This window comes from Sinohyriopsis cumingii, chromosome 5 (assembly GCF_028554795.1).
Source record: "Sinohyriopsis cumingii isolate HCF-2022 chromosome 5, ASM2855479v2, whole genome shotgun sequence".
NCBI lineage: Eukaryota > Metazoa > Mollusca > Bivalvia > Unionida > Unionidae > Sinohyriopsis > Sinohyriopsis cumingii.
Genome location: NC_142965.1, coordinates 31,710,430 through 31,724,033, shown reverse-complemented (window position 1 = coordinate 31,724,033; position 13,604 = coordinate 31,710,430). Strand labels below are relative to the sequence as shown.

The window sequence follows — 13,604 nt, the reverse complement described above, 5'->3', positions numbered from 1 at the left end:
CTACGTGTTTTTTGCAACCGACATTCTTCCTCACATCGTCTCTGCGATGGCACACTGAGTGCAAAAAGCATTAATGAATATCAATGTTTAATGGCAGAATGCACGGCCAATTTTTGATATATTCCAAATTAAACTTCACTTTTTTGAGTAATACATTTCTTTTTCCTTGGTGGTGAAGATATTTTCAAATTCTTACATGCGATGCCGAATGTAACCGGAATCTGTGTTTTTGACGCATGCGCGGAGTGAATTTCCGGTTAGGCCCTAGTTTCTCTCAAAAGCACTTGTAAAACTGCTCTTATACATATAGATTAAAATAGGCTAAAATGCTTGCGACCGGGCCAACTGTACTAATCGGCTGTAGATCTACTAATATCGTGACCAGCGGTACCGGACCGTTTCGGCAACTACGAATATCACGACTAGCGCTTAACGGGAAATCCGTTATTTTATTACAGATTTAAAATAATTGAGGATCGGAAAATTCGTGAATTTTTGTCTTACGGCGTGAATCTGTGAATCGCTGAAAATGTCATGAAATTCACACCAAATTCATGAGGGTTGGCAGCTATGTTCCTCCAACACAACAATCTGTCATGTCTCCTCACATTTGAGGTAAAAGCATGTTCAAGTACACAACAATCTGTCATGTCTCCTCACATTTGAGGTAAAAGCATGTTTGTTCAAGTACACAACAATCTGTAATGTCTCCTCACATTTTCATAATCTAACAGATTGGATTTTAAAATATGATCCTCTAATTATAGATGCTGACGTATGCAAGAACGTGGCCGTTAAGAAATACTGAGGGAGGATATGGTAATTTAAAGAAGTTGACTGAAAGACAATGCATACCAGTTTTTTTACTTATTAAGTATGACATCATTCTCAAATGCGAAATGTTCACATATCTTGAATAATTTTCTTAAAACTCCTCAAGGACATAGTATCAACAAAAATAAAATTGATTAGATTAAAGCATAGGAAACAAATGTAATCCAGCATTTTTCCAACTTAAGATTTAAATCATCTGTATTGAATAACAAAGGCAAAAGAACACCACCCTGCCTCACTCTCTTGGTTATATGAAAGGAATTGGATACAGTACTGCAGTTTCCCTAATCACATAGTACAACTGTTTGCCTTAACAGTATGTGCCCCAAAAACCATGCAAACATAGGGCTACATGTTTTGGTTACTTTAAAGGCATAGAGGGATACAAATGTTGAATATAGTTTCTCAACACAAAACTGAAGTTTTGACTTAACATCATTGTAGTACAATCATTTCAGATATTCATATAACTGTCCAAAGAGCTATTGGTCTATAAAATAATTTATCTGCTAAGTTACCAGTTACTTTACAAACTCAGGATAATTATAACTTTTTTTAAATAAACTGGAAGAATGTTATGTGCAACATAGAAATGAAACCATTGCAAGGACAATGATTCTATTCTCTGAAAATTTATAATGTTCTACATGTAGAAATCTGACCCTGCACATGTACCCCCACCCACCCACCCCCCCACCCCCCACCATTTTGTTTAGCTACAGTGCTTTTAATCTCGGACAATGAAAGCAGAGTTCAATGAAAGCAGAAAGGATATTCAGATAATGTAACTCTCTGTCTGAAGTAAAGTGAGGTACTTTATTGGCATACTGGAACAATTGTCAGTGAGTTGAATTGAGAAATCAACATATTCATGAGATGTCTGTAAACCTCATTATGTCACTGCTCACAAGGGTAAGTTTTCTTTTACAGTTTTTGCACTAATATAATGACCGTGTTGAATGTACTTTGCAAACTGGACTTGTATACTGGCCCTGTTGAATGTACTTTGTAAACTGGACTTGAATCATTAAAATCTTAAGTACAGTTAAGGGCAAGATTGGTTGATGATTATCTTGCATCAGAATAGCCCTGTTTGTCTATTTCTGATAAGATTTTTATTAAACACAATCATGATTATATCACCATGACAACCAGTAATTTATATTATGAGCACATTTTGTGAATATTAATGAATTCAGCATAGTTTGCAATAGTTTTCAATTCATAGATATGTAACAAGTTGGCTTCTACTTTACTGTTGAGGAAACCAGTGGAAGTAACCCAAAATATTTAGTATTGAGCATAACAGGTTTAAGGTTATAAAGAGTACTTCCCCTTGCGGTAAAGCAAATCATTAAAAAGTAGAATACAAAATACATACATTTCAACAAAACACTTGTTAAAGCAAATTAATGCACTTTATGATTAAAATGAATCATTTTTAATTAAAACTTGAGAAAAAGTACCCAAAAAAAATATGGCAAGTAACACTCTTATGTACATAAAATGCTTGGTTAATAGGCTAGCTTGTAAAACCAGTGAATCATTACAATCATTTAATGAAATAGAAATATATTTACACTCCAGGTAAATAAAATTATTGGCTATCAGAAATTTTGTCAACCTTATGAATCATTAGTCTTTTTATAGAATACCAATATAACAAGTCACACTCTAAGTAAACAAAATTATTGGCTATCAGAAATTTTGTCAACCTTATGAATCATTAGTCTTTTTATAGAATACAAATATAACAAGTCACACTCTAAGTAAATAAAATTATTGGCTATCAGAAATTTTGTCAACCTTATGAATCATTAGTCTTTTTATAGAATACAAATATAACAAGTCACACTCCACGTAAATAAAATTATTGGCTATCAGAAATGTTTGTCAACCTTATGAATCATTAGTCTTTTTATAGAATACAAATATAACAAGTCACACTCTAAGTAAATAAAATTATTGCCTATCAGAAATTTTGTCAACCTTATGAATCATTAGTCTTTTTATAGAATACAAATATAACAAGTCACACTCTAAGTAAATAAAATTATTGGCTATCAGAATAGTTCGTCAAACTTATGAATCATTACGGTCTTTGTATAAAATACAAATATAAAAAGTCACTCTAAGTAGATAAAATTATTGGCTATTAGAATAGTTTGTCAACTCGATGAAATATTACAATCTTGGTACACTATTAGAATTATGCAAGTGGTGAGTGCAGGGCAGATAGAGTGGAGGGAGGCACTAGAGCAATTTTAACAAAATTGGAAGAAGAACAAAACCCATACCATTTCACTGCATGAAGGCTGACCCACATATCCCACCCCACCAGATGGGGCCATGGAACAATTGCTGAATTTTCTCCACTTTCAATCCAGCCTTGGGTGGATGGACATAGAAAACTGAAGAAAGTTTTGATCTGATGCACTGATTTATTAACACATTTCAGGTTGTTAAAATAATTGGAAGCAAAATAAATTAGTGTAATAGTTTGACAATTGTTAGCATTGCTCTGTTAAAGTGCCTGGCACATTTGTCATTGATATGTTTTTCTCCTGAAACACGCATCCAGAATTTAATCGCCAATTGTAAAGAAACCCAGGCTTATAAAATAAAAATGAATTTTATATTGTGTTAAAGATATTTGTCCATGCAGACCACAAATTTAAGCATTGTAACATCACATTTGAAAGAGTTTGGATGGCTTTGAATATAAGCAGTACGCTGGGCATGTTAATTATGCTTTTATCTTTGGAAATAATTTTTGTCTAATTTGAGTAAATTAAGTAAAATTAGCATGAGATGAAGATGAGGAGGTAGTTTATATAGATTGTGTTACTCTTACATAAAACTGCTTATTGTATTAAGTTATGTAAGCTAGGTGAGTTTCAACATTATCCCAGCAAATTTATTCTTACTAGGAGACCTGAGGAGGAGGTATGGGTGGCTGAGAGGTTTAAAGCGCTCACCATCAATGTCATTTCACCTCTGCCCGCATGGGTTCGAGTCTCTGGCTTGGACAATGTGGCTACGTGAGAAAGCTATCAGTAGCATCCCGTGAGCTGGTGGTTCTTTGCAGAGTTTTCCCGAGTTCTTCCTCCACCAGTTATACTGGCTGATATGTATAGCCAATCTTGCGCTGAGAAATAGCATAACCCCCTCCCCCATTCCCCCCCCCCCAACCATTACACCTACTGTTTGCTTTTAAAATCCTTGCATTAAGTCTTCATTGTGTGTATTCGTGTTTGGCCAGGAAGATACTTTAAGCTGAATATTTTAAGTCGGGTATGATGCTCACGTTTTTAGTTGGATAGTCAAGTTTTTCTAACCAAGGCTCGGCTAACGTTGGTACGTGGGGAAAGCCTGCCAGAAGCTTCTCGTGGGTCGGTGGTTCTTCCCTGGGTTTTCCAGGGTTCTTCCTCCACCAGTTATACTGGCCGCCATGTATAGCCTATCTTGTGCTGAAAAAATGGCGTTAAACCCTAGAACAACAACAGAACAACTAACTAAAATTAAAAACCTGTGCATGAACAAGGAGCAGTAGCTCTCTTACAGACTATGGCACGAAGTCGTATATAGGAGTGCTTGCCCTTGCATTTAGATTTGAATTGCTGAAATAAGCTACTCTGATATCGCGCGATTTTCTATCCAGTTTTTTTTAAATATTATCCCCACGCCGACCAATTCTGAGGGTCAGGTCCGAATGATAAGAGTAACAAATTAATTACAAACACGTGGCTACATTACTTTGTTAATTTTCTTGACTTAAGTCAATCTAGTACATAAGATGAAAGTAGTTTTAAACTAAGCACAATTCTTTCAGAAAGGCGTTGTGTTAATACCAGTATGTGTTTTTGCAAATTGTAAAATTGACACGCTTATTGGAGCACTTTTGTCGTCAAAGCTAAAGTTTTGGATTTTTGGTAGTTTTTGCAAGTTGTAAAGCTCTTCAATTTCGGAGGTAAGTAAATATAGCTTGTACTTTGCAATCCCATAATGCCTAAGTAGAAATGTTTTGTTTTCCAAAAGAAACGGAATTTAGGAAGTTTGGAGATTGTTTAGTGGCGATACAATTTGAGTAAAGTGCCTTGCCCTAGTGCAAACAATGGTAGCGAACTCGATGGGATCGAAATTTAGGGTCGGAACCCGTACACTTTTGGCCGTGAGTTCCGCACGCCAACCAGTAAGTCCACCTTGCTTTTACAAATAGCTTCATGCATCTTTGTGTTACTGTTGGGTTTTCAAATATGTAAGTCTTATATGAACAATCCTATCTGCCGCCGACCCTTCCCCCCCCCAAAAAAAAAGAAAATAAATAAAAAATTAATATTCGGATAAATCAAGCACTTGTTCTCTCATGTACACGGTATTTGCAACACAGTTCTCCCATGTGAGAGCTTCTTGTGGGGAACACGACTATTAAAACACGAGTGCACCCGATACACTGTCGTTGTAGTTATGTAACTATAACATCCAGAAGCTTGATACTAGAGATTCGTGGTACACCGGCTTACATGGGTGTTTTTGTTTTCCGGTGGTACATACCACGGTACTTTTTCACTGTACCGGTACGTCGGTAGTTTCCGTCAGTAAGGAATATACGGAAATTGCCGTGGATCTTGTTACTAATTTAGATATTAACAGCGTGTTTTCCTTATTCATGACAACAATTTCACTAAATTTATCTTTTATTTACAAGACGGTACAAATTGCTGATGACAAGTATAACTCTATTTATGATGCGTTAATCACATCTTTGACACCTGTCACGTATGCCAACGCGGTGGACAAAAGAATTGTGAAACGGGTTAGGGCAAAATCCAACTTTCGGGGGGAAAAAATATGATTAAAAATAGCAAGAAAAACACTATGTTTTGCTTCTGCATTAGCGTACGTGAATGTGTTACGTATTAGTATTCCTTTGTAAGACTGCGAATCATTCTACGATTTTCAGGAGCGCACTTGTTTTCTGTTTGAATTTCTCAAGTCAACTAAATACTTTCTCGTTTGTTGAGTGTGTTTTTAGGTTTCCGGTACCTCTCTGATAAATATCTTTCCCGGGTGTTGGCATTCCACTCAAAGTTTTCCTACATATTATATCAATAGTTAGCTAGAAATTTGTTGACTCCAGTATCAACACTTCATATTTTTGATCAATCGTCTCTCTAATGTTAGCATTTTTTCCTCGCAGTATCGGCTATAGTGTAAGCTTAATCATCACCCTGTAGCTGCAGCTTTTCGATTGCACTTTATGCAACAATTGACATAGACATAGAAATTCATTTACTCGAGGAAAAGTTCTGGCTACTTAAGGGGGTGGGGGCTGTTTTGTTTTTTTTAAATCTCAAGATAATTGATATTTTTCCTAATATCATGGATATAGTATGGTAGGGTTTTTTGTTTTGCTATAACCAGTTTTTGCCAACGAATTACACAAAAATGTCAAACTCCAGCCCTGAACATTGAATTGTTGGATTGTTGGTCACTAACATTATTGCGGTATACCGTGATACGTAACGCGATACATTGAGAAATACCGCGGCACACATTTTTTTGAGGTACCCAGCTCTACTTGATACAATACACAGTCTGGGTCTTGGACTTTGAGTACATTGAGAATTTTCCTTTCAGAAAGCTTCACGGGGAGGGGGGGGGTGCTACGTTATCTCTGATAATGTTTGATGGCTAATTCCTGTGCTTGTTTACAGTTACCTCATTCAAGGCAGATTTAAGTTTACTGGTTACCGTATTTGCATTTTCATTCAATCTATAGTTTAACATCCTCGCTAGCCAATGTTATGATATGTAGATTGGATTAACATATCGGAACCTTTGCTAGCGAAGATGATACTTTATATGACAGTCATTAAATACACTGGCCAGTTTAAAATGCAACGCACGAATGCAAAGCCATAACCGCTTCCTAAATGTCTGGAAAAATGAGGTTAATCGAGAAACAAGGCAGATGCGTCCTGCCTTACAATGAGTTTATACCCAGCGTGAAAAATATGCGTTGTAGCAACATATAAGACATTTGTGTAAAACAATCCGATGTCTGTATGATTTGTCATATATATGCTCTTCGTTCGCCACTTCCTCAACGACCTCCATGTAAACTAGCTTCTTATTCTTACTGACGACCTTAAGAAGAAGCAGAAAACAATGTATGTCTTGTTAATACAGACGTGTTTCGGTTTAATTGGAGTTTTGTTTTGTAGAGATATGAGTGTATGTACTGTGATACTCGTCGTAGGCGGAGTGAGTCATGAAAATTGATAACTTGGCTCCTTTGTCCACAAACAAATCTGTTTTCGTGAATGACACAGCTCACTTGACTACCGACATCAGCTTCCACGCTGTTAGAACGTGAGCGGAAATGGCATACCTGTAATGTGAACATATAGATGCATGTGATGTTTTGATATTTGTTCGCTCTACTGGTAATATACCATTACAGCTTATGGAATGGTCTGTTCCTGGTTTTGTAGGGTCGGTCCGTTCGTTAGCATCAGTTTGTTACCGCTACTCCACAAACTACTTGAATTGCCCTGAAACAGCAGCCTCATCCGAAATGGGTTTATTTTCTTGACATATATTTTAACATAGTGTTAAAAACCTTATATGCACTTCTATTTTTTAAAAGTAACACTCAGACCATTAAAAAGAAACTAGGCCATATAAACAATAACAGACTCGAGTTACAACTTTGATTTAGAAGGGGTGGAGATTGGCCCTCCTAGAGGTTAATTTTATTGTTGTTGTTGTGGGCGTATCGAGATTTATAAGTACATGATAGGCCAGTATAACTAGTGGAGGAAGAACCCGGAAAACCCCGGGAAGAACCACAAACAAAAGAGAAGCTACTGGCAAGCTTTTTCGAATGCCCGTGAAGGCCGAGCCTGAGACTTGAACCCACGCGGACAAATGTGAGATAGCAGTCATCGGATTTTGATTTTCAATTTCGTACACACACACACACACACAAATATATATATATATATATATATATATATATATATATATATATATATATATATATATATATATATATATATATATATATAGTTGTTGCAGCCATATATCAAAAGACGTGTGTGAAAAAAAAAACAGTAAACTGTGGTTGGCGTATCTGAGTCCTAAGATGTTTTACCTTTGCCGCTAGAGCAGCTTGGTATACTGACCTTGTTAGATTTACTGATGAAATGAAAAGCAAGAAAAATAACTGAAAGGAAGTAAAAATCTTAGTGACTGACCTGAGAGTTATGGGCAAACATGCGTTTAAAAGAAGAACAGGAAAATAAATTTCTTGTCAAAACTGAAGTAAAATCAAATTTTTCGGTTTTGTTTGTACATTGTTTTGTTTCCCATTGATCGTATGTATCGATTAGGAGTGTAAGAATACAATAATACGTACCAGAAATATCGATACTTGCGTCACGATGTAATATGTCGTAGCGTTGATGACGATACAATACACCGTGAGTCAGTGACCTGCCTTTTGTATATCCCCATATCGTGGTAAGTGCGATACGCACTTAAGATAATTGTGTAAAAATATAAATTAAATTACACTTGTAAGAAAATGCACATTTTTCGTAGTATATACATGTCTTTTACATTTTTTCACATTGCGTCTTTAAAAGTAATTATTCTGTGTATTTAAAAGTTTAAGAAACAAGTCCTACTATGGTGGTATTGAACGGCAGTGACAAAGGAAATCTCGTCGTTTGTCGCTTGCAAGAAAATTAACTCAAAATATGTATCAAGATAATCTCGTATCAGGATCTACGTATCGTGATACGTTTCGGTACTCTTTGTGCATGTTGTCGTGAAAATAAATGACACCTGTTTTCCATCACCTATCGTGTTTTCTTGAATGACAGCTTCTTCAGCTACCCAACTCCAGATTTCACGCTTTTTTTTTTAAATCCCAATATTCAGACCTACATCTTACTACCCTACCGATACAGCGAGATAGTCACACCCACCACTCGCAAGCACACGCACGCGCGCGCGCAAAGGATAACTCATGATACCGGTAAACCCTTAGTATAATCATCGTCAAGTATAATGTTGTATCGTCATTGACGTTTTCTTATATTAACCGTTCTTTTTTAGACAGAGTTCGCTCTAACAAGAATCCCATCTATCATCTGATATACCACATACATACAGCCAAAAAGAATGGGGGTAAGGGTGGAGATGGAAGAAGCTCCTGTAGATTTGTACCTCTGTATACCGCAGCATTTCTGAACATACGAAGCACGGTATGCCGAAATTATATTAAAGACCAACAATTTCATTTTCTGGGACAGGAGTCGGACGCCTTTTTAAAGAAACAAAATCTCTGCTAATATCTCTACAAATATATTGCGCTGATTTATTTAAAAATTAAAGCGTATCATATCCATTATATTATTGAAACAAAAATAATTATCTTGAAATAAAATAAAATAAAATATCTCAGCTAAAATAAATTATCCTAGCCCTCCCCATTACATAATAGTAGGGGAATCTGCTATGTGTATGTTAATAGTTGTACATGTTGTAATCTAAAATCTGTGACTAATATACGATGATTAGAATAAGCTTGCACTATAGCTGACACCCTGTAAAGACAATGTGTGAACATTAGAGAGCTTGTAAAAGTTGGAATTGTTGACACTGAAGCTTACGATTACTAGTTACACTACTGACATAACAAAAAGTGGAATGCCAACAACTGGGCAAGATAGTTGTAACAAAAAAGCCAGTAACAGCCAGTAAACATAAAGCACACTTACTCAACAAACGAGAAAATATTCAGTGGACCTCGGAAAATGCGTAAAATTCCAACATCAAGCAAATGCTTTCATGAAAATCATAGAATGATTCCTGAACTTTACATATTAACATATGCTGATACTTAATTAAACCCGATTTGTTTTCAAGTGTTACATTTGATGTGAACAACTTTCACAACATTCCATTTGTCCACCACGTTGCCATAAGTGACACGTGTCAAATATGAGATAAAAGTATCATAAATATAGTTATATTTGTATAAATTTTAATTGTGGCAAATACATCTGTTTTATAGAAAAAAAATTTAGAAATAATTATGTATGTGTGTGTGTGTGTGTGTGTGAGAGAGAGAGAGTGAGAGAGAGAGTTATGCTTGACACTCAAGAGAGTATTGTATTTGGCTCACAAAACAGATGGCTTTCAAGGGAATTTTTACAATCTTTACATTTTAATTTTAATGTAATGAAAATGGGAGTTTTAAAATAACAACAACAACAGCAACACTTTTGGTTCCAATATAAAAAAGAAGAAAAGTAAGCTTAAGAGATTAAAAACAAACAACAAAAAGGAAAGAAAAAACAGTCCATCAAAAAAAAAATCCGTAAGTTGCAATGCGTTATTTTACAACCATGGACGTGAATGAAAATACTTCCGGGCTTGTGACGCCAGATTTGATGGCTCCGCCGCAAGTCTATAAATGCATTGTCAGGCGATAAATTACCTTTCTTTTCTTTGGCATGAATTGTGCCCTGGCAATTTTGTTGTAATTCATAATTTAATCAGGCTCAACTTTATCTTTTGTAAGCTTTCCTTCCTGCCGTTTTGTGTTCAACGCCAACTGACTTATCACAATACCTGTCTAATTACATTTTCTGGGTTAATCCATTACCTCTCGCGGTAGTAGCTTTGCGGCCAATCGCATCGCAGTATTTGATCATGTGACATCAACAAGGTATGATGAGTGTTCTTCATGTATGACATTATCCAGGTGTTTCTAGGAGAAGAAAATGGCTGATTAAAACGCTTGTAATGAACAGTTACATAATCTGCTGGTATATAGCGTGCGTGACTGTCTCAGAAACTTTGTATCGTCGTCCTATAGTCAACAGTGACACGGAAAAGAGCATTTGGGCGCAGGAGTAATTCTTTCATACTTGGGAATTTACCTGGCAGTGTCACCGATGTACCGCTGATATGCCGCTGATACGCAATACACATTCTCTTTTGCGGTTGATCAGGAATATAACTACGTGAGTACGAGTATATCGTACCAAAGTTTATAAAACAAATATAAGGTGGGTTAGGATCTATAACAAAAAATTGTCAGAAAAGGGCTGATTTAGAACAGGTGTGGGAAGTTGGGAGGTTTCAAAATTAAGGAACCTTCCTGAATATAGTCAATTATTCGAATATTCACAGTATGTACATGTGGTTTCCTGATGTAGAGGTGTGTTTCTCTGGAACCGTTCACCCATGATGAGTATATTTCGCCGGCGAGGAAGCATTGATATCAGCGAAAAAGAGCCCAACTATAAAGTGCGGTACTTGGGAAATGTACAGACCGCGCTAATGAAAGGAGAGGGGTGTGTAGATAAGCCATTAGCCGTCATATGGAACAACTATTTGAGAAATCCCAACCCGGGACTCGAAATGAAACTTACCATTACGACCTCGGGGCTCAAAGCCGTGACCAAGGAACAGGGACTTACGGAGTACAGAGCCCACAGAATATCTTACTGTGTGGCCCATCCCCAGTATCCCCGTCTGTTCGTCTGGGTGTACAGGCATGAAGGAAAAAAGATGAAAATGGAACTGAGGTGTCATGCTGTGTTATGTAAGAATGAAGCGAATGCAAAAACGATGGCTTTGGTGTTACATGAAAAATTAAAATTCGCTTTGAGAGAGTTTAGGAGAGAAAAAACGAGGAAACAAAACTCGAGGCTTGTTTTGCAAAAAACAAATTCGCTTCCGCAAAGTGGTTCCTTTTTGCCTAAAAGGACTCAGATGTTGAGTACAGGTCAAAATTTTAAACCCTCGATATGTAAATCGAATACTGCCCCAAGATTAGGGGCGATACTGGAAGACGTAGAATGCGAAGGTTACGAATCGCAAAGCGAGCAAGCGGAAGATTACGTCACTGACGCCGATTCTATTGACGGATCCGAATCACAAAATATAGACTTAAACTCGCTGAGGTTAGACATCGACGGTTTGTCAGAAAGAGTGATAGATTTGGAAATAGGGAACGATATTGAAGAACTTAGAAGAGACGAAGACGTTCAGTTTTGTATTCAGAACGGTGATTCGGACGATGAAAGTTCCGAGTCTGGGTTCCACGAGCAGGACCTTAAAGAGGGGCTGCCAGCAGACGACATGAACTTGGACGAAATGGAAGAGCCCGTCTGTGATCTTCCGTCAGGAGTGGTAGAGGAAGAAACGTTGGTGACAAGTTTATGAGATGTCTTCTCCCGACAGGTAAGTTTTGGCCCGTCATCATAGATAAAGTAAACTTGTACACTTAATTTAAAGGAACCTTATGAATGTTGTTTGGTTTTTAACGGCACTTCCAAACGGTATTGACTATATATCATACCGAAGACATAAAAAGCCCAATACCCTTTACACGGTAGCAGCCGACTAGGGCTGGTGGGGTGGGGGTTATTGAAACCTTGACCCTTGAATAAAGGATGAAGTGGAAAAGAATTGAGACTATATGTTTAATTTGTTGAACACATACGAAACCATTTTCCATGAAAATATATGACTGCTGATTTCTTGTAAATAGCTTCCACTTTTTTAAAATTATATACATCTGGTAAGTGACATGTTTTGTTTCTGAAAAAAATCTCAGGAAAAAATCTTTTAACTATGAGGATTCGAGGCGCCCGGGTGAAATATTCTTTAGTGGTATCCCTACTTTGCTGCAAAAGAACAGTTTTTAAATCATTTACCAACTTTCCACAAAACCCCTTCATAAATTTGAATTTTGAGGTGAATAATTTCCCCCGTTACATTGCAAAGTGTGCATGATATTAACTGAGCAGGGACATTGCAAAGTGTGCATGATATTGACATTGTGTGTGTGTGTGTGTGTGTGTGCGATTTGGATTTTTAACGCAGCTTTAACAATTTTTCAGTCATATCGCTACGATGTCTGCAGTGTGGCAGTTTATAGTGATGTCTAGCACTGGGGCATTATGCCGCAGACATGTAGCATGATGCCCCACCCAGTCACATTATACTGACACCAGGTCGACCAGTCCTAACACTAACCTCTTAATACTGAGCGCCTGGCGAGGTAGCTGTTAGTGCCGTTTTTGTAAGTCTTTGGTATGATTCGGCCGAGATTCGAACTCACGACCTCCCGCTTCCGAGGCGGACGCTCTAACCACTAGGCGCCCGGAGCGGTCGATATTGACTTAGGAGAGACATTGCAAAGTATGCATGATATTGACTGAGGACAGACATGGCAAAGTATGCATGATATTGACTGAGGAGAGACACTGCACAGTGTGCATGGTATTGACTCAGGAGAGGCACTGCAAAGTATGCATGATATTGACTGAGGACAGACATGGCAAAGTATGAATGATATTGACTGAGGAGAGACGTGGCAAAGTGTGCATGATGTTGACTGAGGAGAGACACTGCAAAGTGTGCATGATATTGACTCAGGAGAGACATTGCAAAGTGCCGTTTCAGCTTTCTGCCCAAAGCGATCCACGGCTGTTATGAAATGTAGCTACATGTGGTATTTCGCGCATGCAATACACACTACAGTAGAAGTTGTGCATATCTTTACAGACAGTGGAAATGCATATGGAGAGGTAATACCGTCATATTTCTATTCGTGCATTTTCTATTCTTCCTTGATGCAATTTTGTAAATGGCTGCTTGCAAGTGATACTTTCACAATTCTATCCATGTATATTTAAATTCTTCGTTGATGCAAATTGTACGTGACAGTTTGCAAGTGC

At 37.2% G+C, this 13,604-nt stretch overlaps 1 protein-coding gene across 2 annotated transcripts in view; it reads left to right on the top strand.

The window, feature by feature from the left end:
* Nucleotides 1-10,578: 10,578 nt before the first annotated feature.
* Nucleotides 10,579-13,604, top strand: part of LOC149798885 (protein FAM43A-like) — a 70,773-nt gene continuing 67,747 nt past the window's right edge. For both annotated transcript variants that reach the window (XM_089957806.1, XM_089957805.1), the window contains exon 1: nucleotides 10,579-12,102. In XM_089957806.1, the coding sequence (XP_089813932.1) occupies nucleotides 11,101-12,084 (984 nt within the window). In that variant the 5' untranslated portion in view covers nucleotides 10,579-11,100 and the 3' untranslated portion in view covers nucleotides 12,085-12,102. The remainder of the gene's footprint in view (nucleotides 12,103-13,604) is intronic.